This window comes from Falco naumanni, chromosome 21, assembly GCF_017639655.2.
Source record: "Falco naumanni isolate bFalNau1 chromosome 21, bFalNau1.pat, whole genome shotgun sequence".
Lineage (NCBI taxonomy): Eukaryota > Metazoa > Chordata > Aves > Falconiformes > Falconidae > Falco > Falco naumanni.
In genome coordinates, this window is record NC_054074.1 from 406096 (window position 1) to 426261 (window position 20166).

The 20166-nt window shown below is 45.4% G+C and overlaps 1 protein-coding gene across 1 annotated transcript; it reads left to right on the plus strand.

Annotated features, from left to right (window-relative positions):
- Positions 1–89: 89 nt before the first annotated feature.
- LOC121080164 (putative ankyrin repeat domain-containing protein 20A2) lies at positions 90–17836 on the plus strand. Its single transcript, XM_040578036.1, has 12 exons — positions 90–832; positions 4810–4924; positions 5159–5332; positions 5444–5550; positions 6074–6211; positions 6987–7126; positions 12963–12996; positions 13079–13145; positions 14384–14444; positions 15055–15245; positions 15952–16108; positions 17682–17836. The coding sequence occupies exons 1-12, from the start codon at positions 627–629 to the stop codon at positions 17834–17836; spliced, it is 1545 nt and encodes a 514-aa protein (XP_040433970.1). The 5' UTR covers positions 90–626.
- The last annotated feature ends 2330 nt before the right edge of the window (positions 17837–20166 follow it).

Here is a 20166-nt window from a genome sequence, read left to right on the forward strand (position 1 = left end):
TGCCCTGAACGACAAGCGCTTTCCCAGTTTGAGCCATTTTCTTTTAAAACCAACTAGACCGAGCCCCCCAGCGTGCTCGCAGCGCGGGCCCCGCCGGGGGCCAGCGGGGAGCTGCTGCTGCCCGGTACGCCGGCACCCCCCCGGGCTTCCCGACAGCGGCCCGAGTGCTCTGCGGGGGGCGCAGCGCCGCCGCCACCCGCCGGGCCTCTCGCTGCCCCCGGCCCCGCTCGGCAGCGCCGCGGCCGGGCACCGCGCAGGAGCCGCCGGGCACCGCGGGGCAGGAAGTGACGTCACTCGCGCTGGACACGCGCCGGAGCAGACCCCGCCCCCGCCAGCAGAGCCCGCCGGCCGTTTAACCGCCGCGCTCGCCGCTGAGGGAGGCGCTGTCCGCCGCTGCCGCGCTGAGGAGCAGCCTGTGCGCTCGGCTTCCCGCCCTCTGGTGGTTCGCTCCGTAGACAGCCGTACCGGGCCGCTGCCCGGGGCCCCGATCCCCCTGCCCCGGGGGCCCCCCGATCCCCCGTCCCTGCCCCGGGGGCCCCCCGATCCCCCGTCCCTGCCCCGGCCCACCGGCTGCCTCCCGCCGTCGCTTCCCTGAGGCGGGACCGTGCCCGCGCCCCTGCCGCGGGATGAAGAGGTTTTTCGGGTTCTGGAGAAAGAAGAAGGGGCGTCCGGCAGCGTCCGGCAGCTCCGCCAAGCCCTTCCCCGCCGGTGCCTACGAGCTCCGGCTGAAGGACCTGGGCAAGCTGCACCGTGCGGCCGCCCGTGGCGACCTGGGTCAGGTGCGGCAGAGACTGAAGAAATACGGCATCGACGAGCGGGACACGGCGGAGCGGTAAGCGGCGGGGGGGCAGCAGCGCCGGGCCGTGCTGGGGCGGGGTGTGGGGGGGTTGCGGGCAGCGCCGGGACCCGCAGGTGCAGCTCAAGGGCGCTGGGAGCGAACGGCAGCATCGCTGCGGGGAGCCTCAGCCTGGGCGGGGAGCCAGGCCTGTGCTGCCAGGAGCCCTTGGAGTCGGCCGAGCATCCCCCGTCTTGCCCCGGCCCCCTCCGTGCCCTCGTTCCCGGGGGTGTTGCCTTGCCTGGGGGCACAGGAGCGGCGGGGGGCCGGCAGCAGCCTGGCCAGGGCGGGTTGCAGAAGGAGCCTCACGGCCATTCTCCAGGCACGCTTGGAAGGCAGAGTGCAATTGCATTACCCCTCTGAGGCCTCAGCATGGGGGGTTAGTAGTTGAACTGAGCAAGCTGCGCTGCCTCAGCTGGGAGTAAAAGAGGGTAAGCATTTAGGAAAGGGTTATAGCACATATAGTAAATGTGCTGTGTATTGGTGCTGCGTGCACGGTTGCCCGATGTGCCTTTTGTGACTCTGATGTTGCAGCCAAAGCAACATCAGTCTGATTTTAGGTGGCAGTTACTTTGCTGTTTGCTCTGTGGCCTTGGTACAACTAATTAGTGCCTTGGATTGGAAAATCTGGGCAGTGCCATGCAGAGGAAGCTGCTGCTTCTGGCAGGTGTTAGGATGTGTGCTTTTGAGTCGAGCACAGCAAGTACTTGGCAGTTGTATCTTAAGGAGAAGCCCTGGGCTGCAGCATAGCTCCTCATGATCCACTGTAAGCCTAAGGGAATCAGCTGAAGGTTTTGGGTCTTGTATGTGTCGAGCTGTTAATGCCTTTTCTGAAAAGACTCTGAGTCAAAACATCCATGACATTCAGAGGGGATGCTGGTTTAATCAGAGTACTTCAGCATCCTGGGCTGTCTTTTCTGAAGACTGGACTTTTGCCAGCCAGCTAGCTTATTGCCCTGAAAACACCTGGAACTGTCTAGATTGTAGGAAAAGCAATGAAGAATGCAGTCAGTCAGCACGTGGGCTGTGTGCCTGAGTGTTGCCAGCCAGTATTAGTTTATGCAGCTGGAGCGTGGGTGATGCCGGCTAAGGTGGCTCGAGTGCACTTTCGTGCATACTTAAGCTGCCAGAGTCAAGGTGCTCGATGGCATTTATGGAAATAGTTCTGAAAGTCTCTCTCTTTTTCTTCTTACTGCCTTCCCATTCACTGTGGCTGATTCAGTCAGCAGTCAGTCACCAGCTCTTAGCAGACCCTGGTATGAAATTTCGCTAGTTTTTGCGTTTCAAGCTCATCTTGTCTAGAAAGCTTTGTTTCCTCTGGAAAAGTTTCCTTCTGTGTGCCAGGCTATTGTCAGTGTTATAACAGGACAAATAAAGTCACAAACGGTAAAAAAAACAAGCCAGGGCCGGGGGGGGGGGGAGGGGAGAAAAGGCAGCATACTATGATGAGCACTGTGGTGGTTTTGCCATGATAATGCCCAGTGGTGAAAAGCTGCCGAAAAGCGAGGCTGAGAGCAATTCGGTGGACAGAGCCTGCCTACTTGCTGCAGCCACTGCCCTCTGTACCAGCCATGGGGGTTGCAAGGCCACCTGTGCCCTCTTAGTGCTTGTGAGTGACCACCAGATGCAGTTGCGTTTCAGGGCTTCGTGTTGGAAGACTTGGTATCATTGGAAACAGAGGTGAAGAATAGGAAATAATGCAAAGTAACGGCAAAAATGTGTGCATTGGTTGTATGAATATCTCAGTTTTGCTGCTCAGGATTTCCAAAAGCAAAATCCTGCACCAGGAACATGGCAAGGATCACACCAACAGGTTCCTTCCATGAAGTGGGTCCTGTAGCCCATAAGACCTCCCGAAAGTGTGCTTGATACAGCATCAGTTAGGAGCAGGCAGCTTTCAGAGGTGGTCTAGCCAAACCTTCAGCCTCACTGCTGACTTTTGCCCGTCTCTGTCACAGAGTTGGAAGCACTGTAGGCACAATGCCAGCTAGTCATCATCCTGGGTCAGAGCTCATCGCTAAGGGAGATTTACCCTGTCAGCTGCCTGTCAGACTGAACTCCAGTGCTTTCATTGCTCGGCTTGTAGCTGCTGGGTTGTCGGCTCAAGGGCCATTCAAAGTGCGTACTGCCAACCTGCTGTTTCCCAGTGGGGTTGTTTCGTGGCTGCTCAGGCATCAGCAGTTCTCCTCTACTCTATAGGTGATCAGCGTAGCAGCAGCAGGAGCAGGAACAGAATCTGGGCAGTGTCCCCAGGGCTGGGTGGCGGAAGAACTTCGGTGTTACTGGAGGCCTCTTGCAGGGACAGGCAACCCTGAACACTGATGTTCTCTGCCAGCCTGTTCCCTGAAGGGGATCTTCTGTGGAGCACAGCAGGCCTTGCTCCGAGCAGAGCCATCTCCTGTTGACAGACTGAGAGGCTTGGTTGAGGAGGACAGCAACAAGTCCACAAGTTTTCTAAAGGCTTTTCTGTTTGCAGAGCTGATAGTGACTACTTCATGTCTGTCATGCTTCCTGGTGGTTGGTAGTAGCAGCTTTCACATGATTGTGGACTCCTTCATAACCAGTCCTGGTTAGCTTTCAGATAATCTCAGCCAGTCATTTCTTCAGAGATGAAGAATCCTGCATGTTTCCATGGAAATTTCTCAAAAAGTGGTGGTAGTTGCTCTTGAGCTACTCCTCTGTCAGTGCTCCAGTCTGTTCCCTGTCTGTAGCAAGACATTACAAGTGCTTTGAAGTTTTCTGTATTTCTCTCATCCTCATCTTTGTTGCAGTGGAGGAGGATGTCAGCTGCCCTGTAACAAGTATCTGCATTACAGATTACTGTGTTTCTGCATCACCTGCCACTGCATTTGTGTACCTCCCCCTTTCCATTCCCCCGTAGCCAGGGAGCTGTTGTGCTTCTGCCTCAGCAAGGTTGGTTGAGCTTTCCTAAATACAAGACGGACCTACCTACAGTGATGTGGTTCAGAGCCAGTGCTGGTGTTCCTCTCAGTTCTTGAGGAACTGTGGGATTATTACTGCATCACCTTCAAGGGAGGAAGGTCCCAGCTGTTTTCTAGCTTGTCTTCTGCTCTGTTGGGACAGGTGTCCTGCAGAGCAGCAGGTGCTTTGCCTTTGCACAGCGTGAAGCTTGTGCTGATTTGTGCCTCTGATTTAGGGGGAAACACATGCAAGGACTTTCTGGGCAATTTCTTTCAGTGCAAGTAGGCTGGTTAATTGACATCAGACCCAAGGTGTTCTGTGGTTTGAAGGAGTCCTTTTCTTTCTGGCAAGGCTTTAACTTGAAGAAAAGAGTTTCATTTTCTTATGCTGGTCATGTATTATGGAAACACAGTATTCCCTCCCTGGAGAGGACTTCCTCTGTAGTAGGCTTATTATGACTATTGTAGTTATACATAGCTGAAGGATCAGGTATTACTTTCCTGTACTCAGGATTACAGTGTTCTGTCTGGTTTGCTGCATGTTATGGGGGGCGCTTTGGTGCAAGTGAGTACTTGGTTTTGTTGCAGTAGTAAGCAAGCTAGAGAAAAAGCAGAAATTCTTGAAGTGCAGGGAAACGCTAATACTCTTTATATAAAGCCCATCTACATCTCTGATGCTTCTGGCACATGAATAATTATAGAACTTAGAGGGTTGCTTGCCATAGTTCTCAGATTCCCAAACTTTGGTCTTTTTTGCTGCACCACAGGTGTAGTCCTGCTGGAGGCAGTGACCAATGCCTGGGCCCAGGAATCTGTGCAGATTAAGTTCTAGAGTGAAGGAAATGGCAGCTTACTAAGCAGATGCTGCGGAGGGGTTTTGCTGGCCAGTCTCAGGTGTTTGGTGCGCAACTGCCGTTACTGGTAACGGAATGAGAAATCATTTCTTAAGCTTGCTTTGTGCAAAGTGAAACTTGTGGTCATATCAATTTATCAGAGCCTGAAATTATTTCTCTAGTTGTCTGTTTGTGCTAATTTAATATGTTTAATTTTTAGGACACCTCTGCATCTTGCTTCTGCGAATGGCCATGTGAACGTTGTTACATATCTCGTAGAAAACAAGTGTAAACTAAATCTTACTGACAGTGATAACAGATCGCCGCTGATGAAGGTATGTGGAATATGTTATGCTCTTTCAAGTGGGGCTTGTCAACTGTGCATTAAATGAGAGGTGGCTGGTAGGATTCTTTACACAGCTCTGCGTAGAAGCATGCATCTGGTAATCAGCGTGGAATAGGCATATGTTAGCTCAGCTTTGTAGGTGCTCTTATTTTCCAGCATTGGGAAGCTGGGGCAATTGTAACAGAGTGCTGGCAGTTCTTCCTTTTTTGTGTGTTGTTCCCAGGCAGTACAGTGCCAGCAAGAAGAATGTGTAGCTATTCTGCTAGAGCACGGTGCCAACCCACATCTGGCAGATGCTGACGGCAACACTGCCCTTCACCTTGCTGTCCGATCTCCTAATACAACTGTAGCGGGGCTGTTACTTGAGCATAATGCCAATATTGATGCTCGGAATAAGGTAAATTTTTGTATTTGTTGAAGAAGTTCTTTCAAAAAGTTGTACTAGTATTTCTCTTGTAGGGTTGTTTTTTTTACTTTTATTTTTAAATGTATTTATCTGCCCTTTCAGGAGGGAAACACTCCGCTTATTCTTGCTATCTCTGAACGTCATGAAGATATAGCAGAGTTTCTTCTGCAGAGAGGAGCTGATGTGCATGCTCGAGATCACTGTGAAAGGTGAGCGGTTTGTCAAAACTCTGCATGGGTTTCTTCAGTATTCTTTAGGTTGGATTAATCGGAGGCCTGAGAATGAGCTCTGAAAAAAAAAAAAAAAACCCGGGGAGCCACATAGGAGCTATTTCTGTGTGACTTGTGAAAGAACATCTGCACTTGGCTGTTGTCATACCTCGGTGGGTGCTTTCCTCGTTGAGGATTACAAGAAGGCATTGTCTGTGGTGGCCCTTCTGGCAGGAAACATGCTGTTAGCTCAGCAGCACTGCCTCAGTTTGTAAAAAACATCTCCTGCATAGTGGCATAGTTTGTACGTGAGTGTTGTCTATGTGGAAGCTTTGTCTGAAGATTGAAGGTTTGGTTGTTTTGACTCCCTCTTGAATTTTATGGTTGCTGTTAATATTTAATGAAAACTGCGTTTTCTTTTGCTCATTCAGTAATGAGGACAGTTTTTGAGAGCAAATAGGAATAAAAATAATTACAGTGTCTGTGTCAAATGATCTACTTCATAACATTTTTGGTGTTTCAGAACCCCACTTATGACTGCAGCATCTGGTGGACAGCTTAATTTAATAAAAGTTCTTCTTCGATATGGTGCTGATCTTTGCCATAAAGACACTAACGGATGGACAGCTGAGGATTATGCTGTTACTCATGGATATTCTAGGTAAATTTTTGACTTTATTGTTAGAATAGGTTGTCAGCTGTCAGTGTGGCTTTTGAATGTTTTCGGTAATAGCAGCACGGTTTAATGGTGTGTTGAAAGCTGTCCTGAAGCAGTGCTCAGTGACGTCTTCTGATACGTATCGTTCCCTGTGTCTAGTATTAATCTGGATGTTGAAGAAAATTTCCGCCCTGAATTGTCTGTAGATTTCAAGTTTTGACGCTAAGCTTGCACCTGCCCAATACAAACTCTAAAACATGTCTGTATCCTACAGTTACCCAGAGGTAGAACGTGGCAAACTGAAATGCATGTCAGTCCTCTCCTCAGACCAGCACCATTGTCCTTACTGACTTCCACTACAATGAGCAGGAACTACCAGCCTTTTGTTTCAGAGATCTAACATATCCCTTTTGTTAAAGTCTTAAGCAGTTTCACCCCTCTTATGGGTAGCTTTGTACCTGTGCGTATCCCTTCTCTAAGGTGGTTATGTGTGCTTAACAGCTAGGCTGAAAATATTGTGCCGAGCTGGAGCTAATAGCTTCGTAGGTGTGGATATGCACCTCTAGAGTGAACATGACTGTAGTGAACATTGAAGTAGGTAGTAGTCGTGCAGTAAGTTCTGTGTGTATTACTCTCAGTGAATGCATACAAGTATATGAATTCATATGGCTATGAATACGTGTAGGGTGGATAAGTGGCTGTTAACTGTTCTATTAAACTGTATAAGCAAGTATGTGGTTGTTTTTACCAAATATGTTTCTTCTCTTTCCCTATATAGTCTTCGTAAACAACTGGTGGAATACGCATTCCGGGGAGACAGAGACGAAGGTGGTGCACAAGGCGACACAGTACCTGGCATTCCTCACCGGGCCAGAGCTGCTGGCTTGACGTTGGGTGCACCTGCTGTGGACAGAGGAGGTAGGATCTTTAATCACGCAGGAGCTCACGAGGAAAATCACTGTGGCCTTTTCTTTAGGGGGTTTGTGTTGTCAGCGCTCACTGTGTTCGCCGTTGACTTTAGTGGAGGCATCAGGTGGGGTAGCGCAAGAAGCTTTGTGAATATGCTGACTTGTTGCTGGTTGGAGGTGCTTCTTGTCGGGGTGAAGGCAGCTGCGGTTTGTGTGCTACGGGCCCACTTACCGGGCTGTTGCGTTCTGCCTGCCAGATTGCCCATCTGTATAGGTTTTCATACAGAGAGAGAAGGGGGACAGGGAAGGAACTAGGTGAGAGTGGTTTTGGGTTTTGGGTGTGTATTGTACCTGTAGATGGCCATTCAGATTGTGAAAATGAATTGCAAAAGGTTCATCCTGAGTAGTTGTTCATCTTCCTGTAGTTGGGAAGCAACAGATGAGTGAGCAGGACCGTACATGTCTTGTTGATTTCCACTGAGTTTGTGCAGTGGTGTTTTAATATTAATAGTTTCACCTGCACTAAGCTGCCTTTAGTGAGTTGTCTTATTTCTCAGCATCAGTTACGATTGTTTCTGTGTAGGTGCTGTAGAGACATACTTAGGAAAAATCGTCTTGGAAAAGTCACTTTGTTAGAAACAATAATGCAGCTTCTGTGTGTATTGTATCTTCACGGACATAGTTTGATTTCCAGTAAAAATAAATAACACTTTTCTTTTCCTTCCAGTAATTTTATGAAATAAACTTTAAAAAATCTACATTACCTTGTGATCCAGAAAAACAATTGAATTGCCTTGTTATCAAAAAATTAGCTCCTTCAGTGAGTTCATTTTAAATTAAAAAAACCAACTCCTTAATTTTTAAGATCCAGTCTATGCTTACGAGCTCATATAGCCCTAGAGGAATCTTAGAAAACTAATCTTTTAATATAGTACAAGACAGTTTGATCTTTACCTCTCAGGCCCTACAGTGGGAAGTTCTATCCTTTCTGGTTTTTTTAAGGGTGTTACATCAGAACTTTGTGGCAAATGGGCAGCAGACAGTGTTCAAACACAGTTTATTACTCCTTTTTTAAATATGTCATGAAATATGAGCAAAACATGGGATATTTTTCCGAATTCACTTTTCCCAGATAGGGGAGTTTAATTTAGAGCCAAACTTTGTTCCTTTGACTTAGGAATAGTTGCTTTGATCTAGTCAGAGATTTGTAAAGTTTCTTGATAGATTGAAGGAAGATGTAGAGGTTTTTGTTTTTGTTTTTTTTATTTTGTTTTTGGAAAGCGCATGGTACAGGTAGTTTAATCAAGAAAATGTTGCTTTTACCCAAACAGCACTCTGTGGCTGCCTCCTGTGCACGTAGATAATTGCTGTGGTACCACATTGTGATGACTGACAGGCCTGGGTTATGTTAAAGTATGTGGCTTGAAGAATAATACTGTTGTATATTCATTTTGGAATCACACCCTCAGGGAAATATGGGTTCTTGAACCAAGTAATTTGCTCGGTTCCTTGAAAACAGTAATACTACTAGCATAAGTCAACAATGTTATGGGAAATCCTCACTTGAAGAGGCCTAGTAAGTGTGAAGAGCATATTTATGTGGGTTAAGGACTTGGGAGGAGAAAGAGTGTGCTGTGTTCTCAAACTGTTTATAGTAGGGCTTGTTTTTCTTGAGTAGTACGAATCTTTTTCTCCTTGTGCTCAGTCTCCTAGAAAATGACCCCGGCCTGTTGAGTGAGAGGGATTAGTAGCATGCAGGGAGCACTTGGTGGCATTGATTCTGCAGTCTCTTGCTTGCACCCACAAAGCACAGGTCCTGCATCCTGAGTCCCTTTGATAGGCTGCAGTGGAAGCTTTGAAGCCCCTGTTAGAGGAGAAGCTGAACTGATCGTGAGACAGCGCAGGAATACCCACTTTGAATTCTTTGTTTTAATCTTGCTCTTCATTCCTGTTTTTCTGGGATCTTCAATGTAGTCCTTATTCCTTTTGCACTTGTTGAACATTCTTCAAAATACTCGCTTCTAGTGAGCAAGTCGGTATATTTAAGAAGTTGGCTCATGCTTATTTGAGTGTTTACTTTTTGTCAGAACATGAACCTTTTTGTTGATTACAGACAGACTTGCAAAAACCTCCAAATGAATGGCTTCCACCTCTAGCATATCGAATGACAGACTTTTCAGATTTGAAGCTGGAATTTCTTTGGCAAAAAGTAATTATGCATTTTTTCTAAAAGCGAGGGTTCAGATTTCTAGTATGTCTTCAGTGGCAGCTTTTTTTTAGCTGCCCCACTGCGTATTGGTGTATTGTTCCTTCAGCGTTTCCCTGAGTCCCTACAGAAACCGTTGGTTTTTCATCATAGAGCTCTTGGAAAAGAAACAAGTGCTTCAGTGTGTTTCACATTGCTTCTTCATTTCTCAATTTTCGTAAAAAGTGATACAGGAGATATAAATCAATCTTGAGGTCCTTTTTTTAACTCTTACATGTGTATTTTTGATAGGAGTCCTCTTGCCACATCCATTCCATGTATTTGTGGTAACATCAATGTAAGCGGGACTCCCTGTTGCTCTGAGGCAAATGTTATGGCCTTGTCACACAGACATTTGGTGTTGGGTAGCTGCAATAACAGAACCACACCATTCATTGATATGTAAAATTTTATTTTTTATATCAATGAATGGTGTGGGTCTGTTATTGCAGCTACCCAACAAAGTAGGATGAGTAGAGCAGGCGGATGGTGATTTATATTCTAAAGCTTCTGTTCCACAACACATAGACACGCGTACACACACAAGCACACATGCGTGACACTCACACCAGTCAGTGCACCCGTTCTGGTCCAGTTGTGGCCTGCCCTGTAGCCCTGGGGGAACAGGGTATTCACTCTGACTGCTTGTCATGCCTGCGTTCTGGCTGGTGGCGTAGCTTCTCTATGTGAACAGTTCAGCATGGTCAAATCAATATATGCAGGGATTTTACCTTCAGACTGAGGTAGGAGGGGGCTGTGTTTGCATCCGGCACCATCGACACAACTGGCTAGCGTATCTCCAAAGTTTGTTGGCACCTACAGATTTTTGGGATGCTTAGACGGAGGGATTTTGAGTGTGCCGTACGTATAAAACACTCTACAAATATGAAGGAATTGCATTGGCAGTCAGTGCTGGGCAAGGACTAGTCAAGCTGAGAGAAATTCAAAGTTGGCAGTACAGTAAACTGCCAAGAATCTGTTTCAGTGTTTCAAAATATTGGAATATAGGTATTTTACAATGGAGCAAGTAAATTAAGTTACACTGTTTGACACTGTCCCTTAAGAGTAGAGTTCTGTAGGTTGTGATAGGTTTGGCTTCTACTTCTTGTAACTGTAGAGTAGGCTGATGGTCACAGTACATTCTCCCATTGCTACAGCTTTGTTAATGTACTGGTTAGGTTTTCCAGATTTCTGGGAATTCACATTTATTCTGGTGTCCTTGTTTGGTCTGTCCTTGACACGCCTTTCCCTAAATGGATATCGGAATGCCACAATCTCCTAGCCAGACATCAAGAACAGGAAAACCAAAGAAAGGTATTCTATACAGTAGCATTTCAACTGTGAAACATGTTGTGTGATGTACAAATACTAACACACCTGTGATGTTTATTATCTTGGAGGTCTCTATTCTGATGGTTTTATAAATCAGGTTTGAGAGCAGGCTTTGGGCGCTTTTTGTTTGCGTGTTTTGCACGGGTCCTTTATTACTGAATTGAGTGATTGCTTTGTGTCATTAGTGATAATAAATAATATTTAAAAAAAAAATAATGCTCTTCTGTTACTCCACAATGAAAATGGACTTCAATTAAAGTAGAAACAAGTGATCCCTAGATACTACTTTTCTAGATCCCATTTCTACAGTAGGGCATCAAGATCTGTCTGAAAACTATCTCATAAACTTTCTCTCTTGCTTTTTAAAGGAGAATGGGAACTGGTTTTGATCATTGCTTAAAGTTACTATCCATGGAAAGCAAAAGTTCAGATAACTTACTCAACACGATATGCCCTTTGTTTTCTTTTCCTTTTAATGATTTTGTCTAAGACCTCGATTTGGCTGTCATCATACAACTTTATGGAAGGCCACCAATCTCCTATTTATAAGCAACTTCATTTTGTGATGAGAGTTAATGAGAACTAATTATCGAGGACTTGAGGAATGCTGAAATGGATACGATGTGGAGGCTCTATTTGTTTTTTTCCTTTCTGTCCTGGGAATTGAAGAGGCCTTTTATTTCATCTTAGTTGTTGGTAATTGAGAGGTTTTCGCACTCTTCAGGCTGGATTCCTAGAGTTCAGATTTCTTTAGTACATCAGTGGTGTGCTAGAGTGCGCTGTCGTTGAGTTTGCAACATGTGCATCTGGGCCACGCTGCCATTCAGAGGGACCTTGACAAGCTGGGTAAATGGACTGTCAGGCCTGTCTTAACAGAATTCAACAAGGGCAGATGCCAAGTCCTGCACATGGAAAGGAACAACCGTTTGCTACAGCACGTGCTGGAGCTGCCTGGCTGGAGAGCTGCTTTGCTGGGAATAGCCAGAGGGTCTTGGCAGAAAGCGAGCTGAGAATGAGCCAGCAGGGTGCCCTGCCGGCTGAGAAGGTTAACGGTGTCCTGGGCTGTATGAAGAGCAGCATAGCCAGGGGACTGAGGGAGGGGATTGTACGCTGCTACCTGGCAGTCCCTGGGTTGTGTCCAGCTCCCTGGGTATAATTCTGAGGCCCCAGTGCAAGAGAGAGTGGTCTTTCATCCGTGAGCGAGTTCAGTGGAGGGCCATCAAACTTTGCCAGGAGCAGGACTACTTGCCTTTTGGGGAGAGACTGGGGGAACTGGGCTTGTTCAGTGTAGAGAGGAGATGACTTTGAAGGGGACCCAGTAGCAGCTTCCAGTACGTGTAAGGAGAAGACAGAGACAGGTGCCTCCCAGTGGTGCGTCACATGAAGCAAAGGTACAAGAGGCATAAATGGAAACAAGAGAATTTCTAATGGAATGTGGGCAGCTTCACCATGGTGAGAACAGTAAAACAGAGAGGTTGTGCAGTCTCCCTCCTTGAATGGTTCAAGATCAGAGTGGAAAAAGCCCTATGCAGCCTCATCTGGCCTCAGAGCTGAGTCTGCTTTGAGGAGGCGGTTGGCTGAGAGACTTGCCGAGGTCCCTTGTGACCTGATTTATGCTGTGATCCTGTGTGCAAGTTGCTGTCTTAACATGGATGAAAGCTTGGAGCGTAGTATAGAATGCCCTGGTTACGCCTGTTTTGCCTGTTGAATACCCTTTTTGGTGCAGCGTAGAGAACTGCTGGGGATTCTTCTACCTGAGGATAAGCTTGCTTTAGATCTTGGTTATGCTTTTTGATGTTTTTTACCTTTTCAGGATAACCTGTAAGTGGGTAGAGCACCAGCTAGTATAGTATATAAACCAGTAAAATCTCTCTCAACAGTGTGTGCTTGTGTGTGCAGTATGAGTACTTCAGCAGTTCATTTATTTACTGTCTTGCTAAAGCACCAGTATTTTGTTAACTGTTTATTAACGTAGCATATTCATGCTATGCTGGGTTTTTTTAGTTTAGAGGTAGTTCTTAAACTTTTAGGTATAAAAGTTCAAAGGAGATATAACTCTAGTCTTTTTTGTTTTGTCAATTCAGTGTGACTTGAAAAAGCAGTTGTTTGGAAATGCATGCATTCATTCATGCTGTCTTACGTTAAGTTGACTCCCCAAAGTTTCGTTCTGTTATGACATGTAGAGTTGTCCAGGTTAAATGTTTGTATGTGCTGGTTGATTTTTAGCATGCCAAATCTAATTTCAACATGTCAATTAATGTTTGAACAGCAATAGACGACTTGTCGCAAGGAGACTCAATCAGGTAAGACTTTAAACATACCCAGCACATACCTGAGGAATGATTGGCGAGACACAGTACTCATTTTGCTTTACTTTTTAAGAAGCTTGGAGAAAGAGGGGAGCGATGTCAGTTGGCATACTTCTGAGGAAGAACTCGATTTTACTCCCAAGGTATGGTGTATTTACAGTAAATGTCCTATAAAAATAAGTGATCTGAAGGCAAGTTTTCTGGGGGATTGAAAGAAACTACAGTTCTAGCCAATATTGTTTTCTCCTTAGAAGCAGTCTCTGACCTGCCAGCCTTTCTTTTGCTGTGAGTTTTTCCTAAAAGACCTGTAGCTGTGGCCGAGCACGCAGTAGAGTTGTGGTTTGAGGCAAAAGAGCCATAGGCGACGAGATAAACCACCACAGTTTTGTTTGTTCTTGGTCATTTGAGTCAGATTTTCAGTTTATAAGTTACTAATATAACCTGTTCTGTTCTTCCCCAAACACTGTTAATGTTTCCTGTAAATTTCGTGATAGAATCCTAACTGATAAAGGGCACTTTTTAATGAAGAGGTACTGAAAGCCTTCATCACTTAGTTCTCCTTTCCTCCTCATCAGGTTACTCAAGAGTGCTCAGCGGATGAGTTACTCAAATGGGTCATCTTTTTTTCTTCTATTGAGGTGGCATTCTGTGCTTGCATGTAATCTCACACTGCATGTTTTCCCTCCTGTTTTTTGAATGCTTAGGCAGTATTCTTTTTGTCAGCTACAAGCTCTCAGGCCTGCTTTTTTTGCTAGTGTTCTGAAGAACTATTAACTTCTGCAGTGATGTCTGGAGCATCTGTTCTGTTGCTCTGGGATTCTGCAGCGATGAGGAACCGGTGTTCTAGTTCAACCTACTCTGTAATACTGGAGGCGCAAGCATGTTTAGTTTTAACATGATTTCATTTTCTTGCACTGATTTAAATATAAATTATGCATTTTTTGGGCATGTTTTTGAAATGTAAGGATATTCTGGTAAGTGTACTTGCAGGGACTAATCAATGCATTAAACCTAGGGTTCTTAACAGTTACTTCCCTTGTGCACACTTGCAAGTAAGCATCCAGAAGCTGCGATCTTAAATATAACTGAATTTTAGGGAAGTACTACAAATATTAAACCCAGATTTTTAAAACTGCTATGCCTGTAACCATAGTTGTGGAAACAATTTTCAGAAGGGTGCCTGCATGGTGTTTTGGGGGTGAAATCCTCACTGAATTGCGTGTGTGAGGAGTGTTTTTGTAGTTAGAAGTATAGGATGGAGCCAACACCTGACCACTATCAAAAGGACAGCCTGATTACATTTAGTGTTCAAGGTTTGATGTGACCAAAGGATTTGTTGTTGTCGTTAGTGTTCTAAAAGAAAATAATCATTTATTTACAGAAGCTGCAGAAGCCAAACTTGACATTGTTAATGAATGCTTCCCAGCAGTTCGGGAAAAACAGTAAGCTATTTGGAACAGATTGCATAGTATACTAATGTTTAAAAAACTACTTAGCAAATCTACTTTTATATAATTCTTTTCCTATAGTAAATGAGAAAAGTAGCATTTTGAAAACACAGCGCTTAGGCATTTCAGAAAACATAAGTCATGTTGTTAAAATGAAGGTATTAATCCCCTCCTAAGCCTTTGTCCCTGGCCAAGTCCTTCCTCCATCCTGCCCATCCTTGACTTGGTTCCTTTTCCAGACGTTCCCAGATTACTCCATTAATCTGGTAACATGCCTGTTGCCATTTCCATAACTCCTTTTGTTGTTTTGACATAACTGCCATGTCTCCAAAGACGGTGAATAATGAAGTATCTTGCAAGTCGGTACCAAAGCAAACTGTCTTTCAAAATCTAAATAATTTGCAAGATAAACAAGAAAGTTGGAACAAGAAAAGCATGATTGGGGTGAAGTTTCACAGAAATGATGACTCCCTTTTTGCAGAATCTAAGATGACAAACTGGAAAAAAGAGACACCTCAGCTTCTCTCAGATAGTTGTGGTCTTAAGGAGAAAAAGTCAAGCTTCAGTAATGGCTTTGAAAGTGATAATAGTTCTTTGTCAGCAGGAAAAAACCCAAGGCTTGAAAGTCAAAGACCAAACTCTGTCTTTCTGGAACATGTGGATGATGAAGATACAGAAGAAGAGCAATGTGAAGTAGATAACAAAGTCTGTGAAGCCCTGAAACAAGAAAGTGAACACTTGTGCTTGAATAGGCATGAAGAAAACGTAAGAGCAGCATTTCACTCGGGCACCAAAGTAAGTTATATAAGGATGATTCAATCACAAAGGTATTTTCTAAGGGTGATAAAGGTAAGAACCAAAAGGTAAACTGGATTTCTGTTAATATTTCACGTATATCCATCTTTTGATCATCCTTTTTTTATATTAGAAAATGCCTTTACTCCTAGCCAAAGCAGTTTCTTAGGTATAAGGATAATATTGGGCAGTATTTTCAATATTATTTTATTGGTTGCAGTGGTTTTGCAGGAAAACAAATAGGCAGTATAGTTTTTCTGAAATAAATTCAGTTTTTCTCAGTTGTATGTACAGTTTTTATCTGTCAAGATTTATTGCCATTTAGTAAAATACCTGGTGTGATGGCTGAAATAGAGGAACCAAAAAGTTTGAGTAAGATTGAGAGCAGGAAGTTAGTGATTTTCCTGGAGCAAAGTAGAGGAAGAAGAGCGTGTTCCAAAACAATGTAACTGAAATGAAAGCTAGAGTTAGGCTGACATGAAGAATTGCTTCTCCGGAGCTTTGCAGAACCAGGGCTGAGACTTAGGGCTAATGTCATTGCTGTCTCCTCAGAGATTCCCATGGAAAAACTGAAGGCCTTGTAAAACAAAGCTCAACAAAGTTTCCCTGTTGTCTTACACAGGAAAAGCATTTTTAAAGTTGTCGATGGATGGCTAAGAAGGTGCTTGTTTCTGCTATTTCCAGCTGTTTGGTCAATCTCTTCTAGGAAAAATCACCTGAACGGGAAGAAGAGGAGAAGGAGCAGGAAAAGGAAAACACTGGTGAAGAGCTACAAACTGCAGTTGTTGAGGGTGTGAAAAACTCTATTTGTAATGATAGCCATCAAATCCACAGTGCTTCCAAAGACGACACTGGTGAGAGAAGTGAGTTAGTGAATACTGATCCCAGTTCTTCCTCTATAAATATTAATGCACAGAAAATGAACTGAAATGGTGATTGACTTCTGAAACAGTAGGTTTTTCCCTTGCCTGTGAACCCTAGTGGGCATCGGCAAGGAGGAAAGTAGCTTTTGTTCCTTTTCATTCATTCCTGAAGAACAAATTGTGGCCTTGGATTCCAAACGATGCTACATGGAGCAGGTGTCATTCTTGGTTTTGTTGCTGTGTTCTCCCTGAAGCGATCAGAACAAAACGCACAGTTGAAAAAGAGGAGGATTAGAGAGTCTTGGGTGTGACAGTAGTATTCCCCTTTCTGGCCCGTACTGTCAGACTGAAAAGTTGTGATTGCTCTTGGCTGAAGCCTGGGAAAGATTTGAGTCAATCTGAGAGAAAGCTGTTCTGTTCCAGTGCCTCACCTTGTCCAGTTTTAAAACGTAGAAAGTCTCTCCAGTGCCACGCTTGTGTGTGCTCGAAAGCATTGCCATGTCAGTCAGGGCTGAGCACTCTGGTACTCACCTCAGGTCTTGGAGCAGGAGGAGAAGGCACACTTTCCACTGTCTGTCTCCAGAGAGTAGAGTGGTGTGGTAGATGTTACCAGAGCGTGTGTAGCTGCTGATCAAATGCTACAGAGCGGGCCTGGCAGAACCTGCTGTATTCCAGGTGTTGTGCCTATACATGTTCTTCTGCCTGTGCACTTTACCATAAGCCTGCATTTGGCACAGTGTGAGTAGTCCTAGCTGAGGCTGGAACCAGCAGTTCCCCTCTGCTAGGACGGGTGCCCTCGCTGGTCTCTAGCTCCTTTCCTGTTTTTTGTGTGCATGTCTCCACAAGAGCGAATCCTGAATCAGTTTTACCTAACGGACTAGCTTAAAACAGAGAGATGAAGATAGGTTCCTGGCCAGATTAAACTACTGAGACTGAGCCTTGCGTGTGCCTAGTAGAGAAGAGATTTGGATGTTAGCCCCCTGAGATAGAAACAAGTTGTGTGTTTGGGGTGAGATTTTGGGCGGTGAGCCTCTCCTCTTTTTCAATGGCAATGCTTAGGTGTCTACCTTCTGGGAAGGAGCAGGGTAAAAACTGCTAGTCAAGGAAGGTCTTTTCTGGTAGTGCTACAAAAGGAGCATTGTTTCTTGGTGATTTTAGCGTGAAGATGTGTCGGGTGGTGTTTCTATGGTACTTCTTGTACAGTGGATGGTGGTAGTCTTCTGGAGTGGCAATTTCTGGAGCTGTGGACTGGAGAGCAGGTGACCTAAACTCTGTATGCCACAGGGCTGCAGCGTGCTGGAGCCTTTTCCTGAGTGTGACCCAAACACGTCCTCAGTGCTGCTTGTAGCTGTGTCAGCTGTTGTGCATAGCCATCTTCTGCTGGAGAGGTGGCGATCCAAAGGAAGTACCATGATGTTGTGTGCTGGGTGTGAAGAAACCCTTGAATTCAACACTCACTCCTTAGTTTGTCCTCAGCAACAGAACCGCTGTGCATCTTTTGGGCGCAGGGGTGATGGGGAAAAGCAGAGTGAAATAGAAGGGCTCAGTGTCTCACCTCTTACTGCCTTTGTAGGTGCCCTGACTGCGGTGGGAGCAGAGGAAGAGGAAGATGCTGAATCTCCCTGGGATTCTGAGGTATTTCCTGTGAAGGACACCGGGGTTCCCAGTGGGGCGGGGGTGGGGAGCGAGATCCAGAAGCACTCGGAGCTTGGGCCCTGCCGCGGCTGAGGCTTATTTCCCCTTCTCCTGGTTCTGCTGTGTGTTTGTAACTGGGGGCCCTTGAAATACTTGTGCTGTGTGCTAGCTGTTCAGCGAGGCTTGGGATGAAGGTAGGTCGAGCTAATGATTTGGGTCTCATGGCAGCTGGCCCTTGGAGTTGGGTTTCTGGTACAGTATTGCGGCAGTGAAGTTTCTTGCTGCTTAAAATAGTCTGAGCTCCTTACGGGGGCTGGCGGGATTGTTGCTTTTTCACCACACAACTCTATTCCGCTGACGTGTTCAGTGGTTGCCCTTAGGGTCTGCAGCCTAGATGATGAGCTGCTTTGGGAAAGAGCCTTTCTACCTTTTTGGCCCTTTTTGAGAGTAGCGTTCAACAGAGATACCACACGTGCTGGCTGTGTTTGCCCTTTTAGTTCTTCCTGTCTGTGGGAATGGGTTAGAAGAAAGCGGGCAGAGTCTGTAGCTTACGCCCTCTGACTTTTCTTGTGAGGAAGAAGGAACTCTTCCCGACCCGCTTCTTAAAAAGACAAGGCTAAAATGCTGCTGGGTTGTTTTTGGTTTTTGTTTTTGTAGCCTTGGTTTCTGTAAGCTTTGTCTTGCTCGTCTTTGTTCAGCCCAAATAGTCTTTGTTCAACCCTTGCAACTGGGAGTAGCAATGTGTTCGCTCCCCACTGCAGGACGTGTGCCTGGGGAACGTCAGCACAAATTTGAGTATCGGGTACCAGTTCAGTCCGAAAGTTGGGTCCCCCCCAGACCTGCAGTTACGGGTTCGCAACCCACAGCTCGAGTTACCGTGTTAATTCTCCCTTGCGGCTGTGCAGTTTGCCAGCGTGACAGACTAGTTTAGATGAGTTGTGAGGTTTTTGCCTAAGATCTGAAAACACACAAGTCTGCTGTGATTTTCCAATATACTGTGTCTTGACATGCCCTTTCCAAGGGGCTGATCAAAGGCTTTTGTGATTCCATGCTGTGCAAGTTGGCTTAGCAGGAACATTTTGCGTAGAAATGAGTTGAGAATTTGTACCGATGCTCACGCCCGTGTTTTATGCTCTACAGACGGATTCTGAAAGTCGGGAAGAAGGATCACCTGGTGTGTTGCTTCCAGCTGCAGACAGACACGGAGCACGCTCACGGATTGTTTCAGGGGAGCGCCACACCGGTAACTTCCTGGTGGACTAAATGTTTGTCTGTAAACACGTATAGGCTGAAGTGAGCTTTTATCGATGTCTGCCTTAGGCATGCACTTACGGTGTGGGTGCGCGCTATAGCAGTGAGGTGCTTAGTATTTGTTAATTAACACCAGCTGTCACGGCGCTTGCTGGCAAGTTGTAAAGGAAGTTACCTTGTTTGCGTTACGTGTGTCCTTTGGATGTGTTTGTATCTCTTTGGGTTCGGGTTCTTGTGGCATAGTGCTGAAAGTGTATGTGGTTTAGGGCTGACCTGTCTGAACACCTGGACATTCTTGGATGATAACGTAGCAGAAGAAAGCTATGATCTGGCCGAGCACTTTTCCCCCCTGTCTTAATTTTTGGTACCTTACTGTTACGCTTTGCCTAGGAGCTAAAATGTGACTGAAAGTTCAGGGTTTGTTGTGAAGGGCTTCTGCCTGTAGTTTGCGACGCTGTCTCTTGAGCATCTGGAGTGTAGAATGGCAGGGAAGTTTTGCTGTTGGCGTAGAACTCTCATCTGAAGGATTTCTCCTTTACTAAACGGTCAGTCGTGCTTGTAGTGTAAGTACAATAGAATAGCTGAAGAAGCGAATCCAGTTTTAGTTTAGTAAGCTGGAAGCAAAACTTTAAAAGCTCCTGGGAGCTTGTAAATCCCCTTGCTGAGTAGTTGTCGTGCTTTGTATGATTCTCCTAAGAAGAGAAGTTTAAAATCAGTGTAAAAAGGAGGTAAAAGGTGATTACGCTAATCTTTCTAAGGTTTTTCTATACTGCTAGACCACCAAGTTTACTGAAATCAAACGCTGTTTGCTTTTTAACCGTTTTTGTAAACATGAAAATAACGCTGTGGAGCCATTCTTAGTAACATTTCATGCACTTCTTTCATGAGAGGACTCAAACTGTAAGATGACTAAAGCAGAGGACTTGAGAAATATAGGTGGGCCAGTAGATTGTGTGGGTTTGTAAACGATTTCCATGTTGGACAAAAATTTTTAAAAACTTACATATTTGGAACTGTGCTATAAATGCAGATTACAACCAATTGTAATGTGTTGGTTTTATTCCTTTCCACACAAGCTAGACCCGAACAACCTGATAAGAACTAGTTTGCTTCTACCTCATTGAATGATGTGTATGAGGTGTCTGTGTCTGCACCCACGTTTCCTCTGTCCC

What these genes read in the sequence shown, in the direction of transcription:
- LOC121080164 (XM_040578036.1), top strand. Translation starts at nt 627, where the DNA reads ATGAAGAGGTTTTTCGGGTTCTGGAGAAAGAAGAAGGGGCGTCCGGCA. An exon ending in GCTCGAGATCACTGTGAAAG is followed by an intron (nt 5,551 to 6,073) that starts GTGAGCGGTTTG and finishes TTGGTGTTTCAG; the next exon opens with AACCCCACTTATGACTGCAG. An exon ending in GTTACTCATGGATATTCTAG is followed by an intron (nt 6,212 to 6,986) that starts GTAAATTTTTGA and finishes TTCCCTATATAG; the next exon opens with TCTTCGTAAACAACTGGTGG.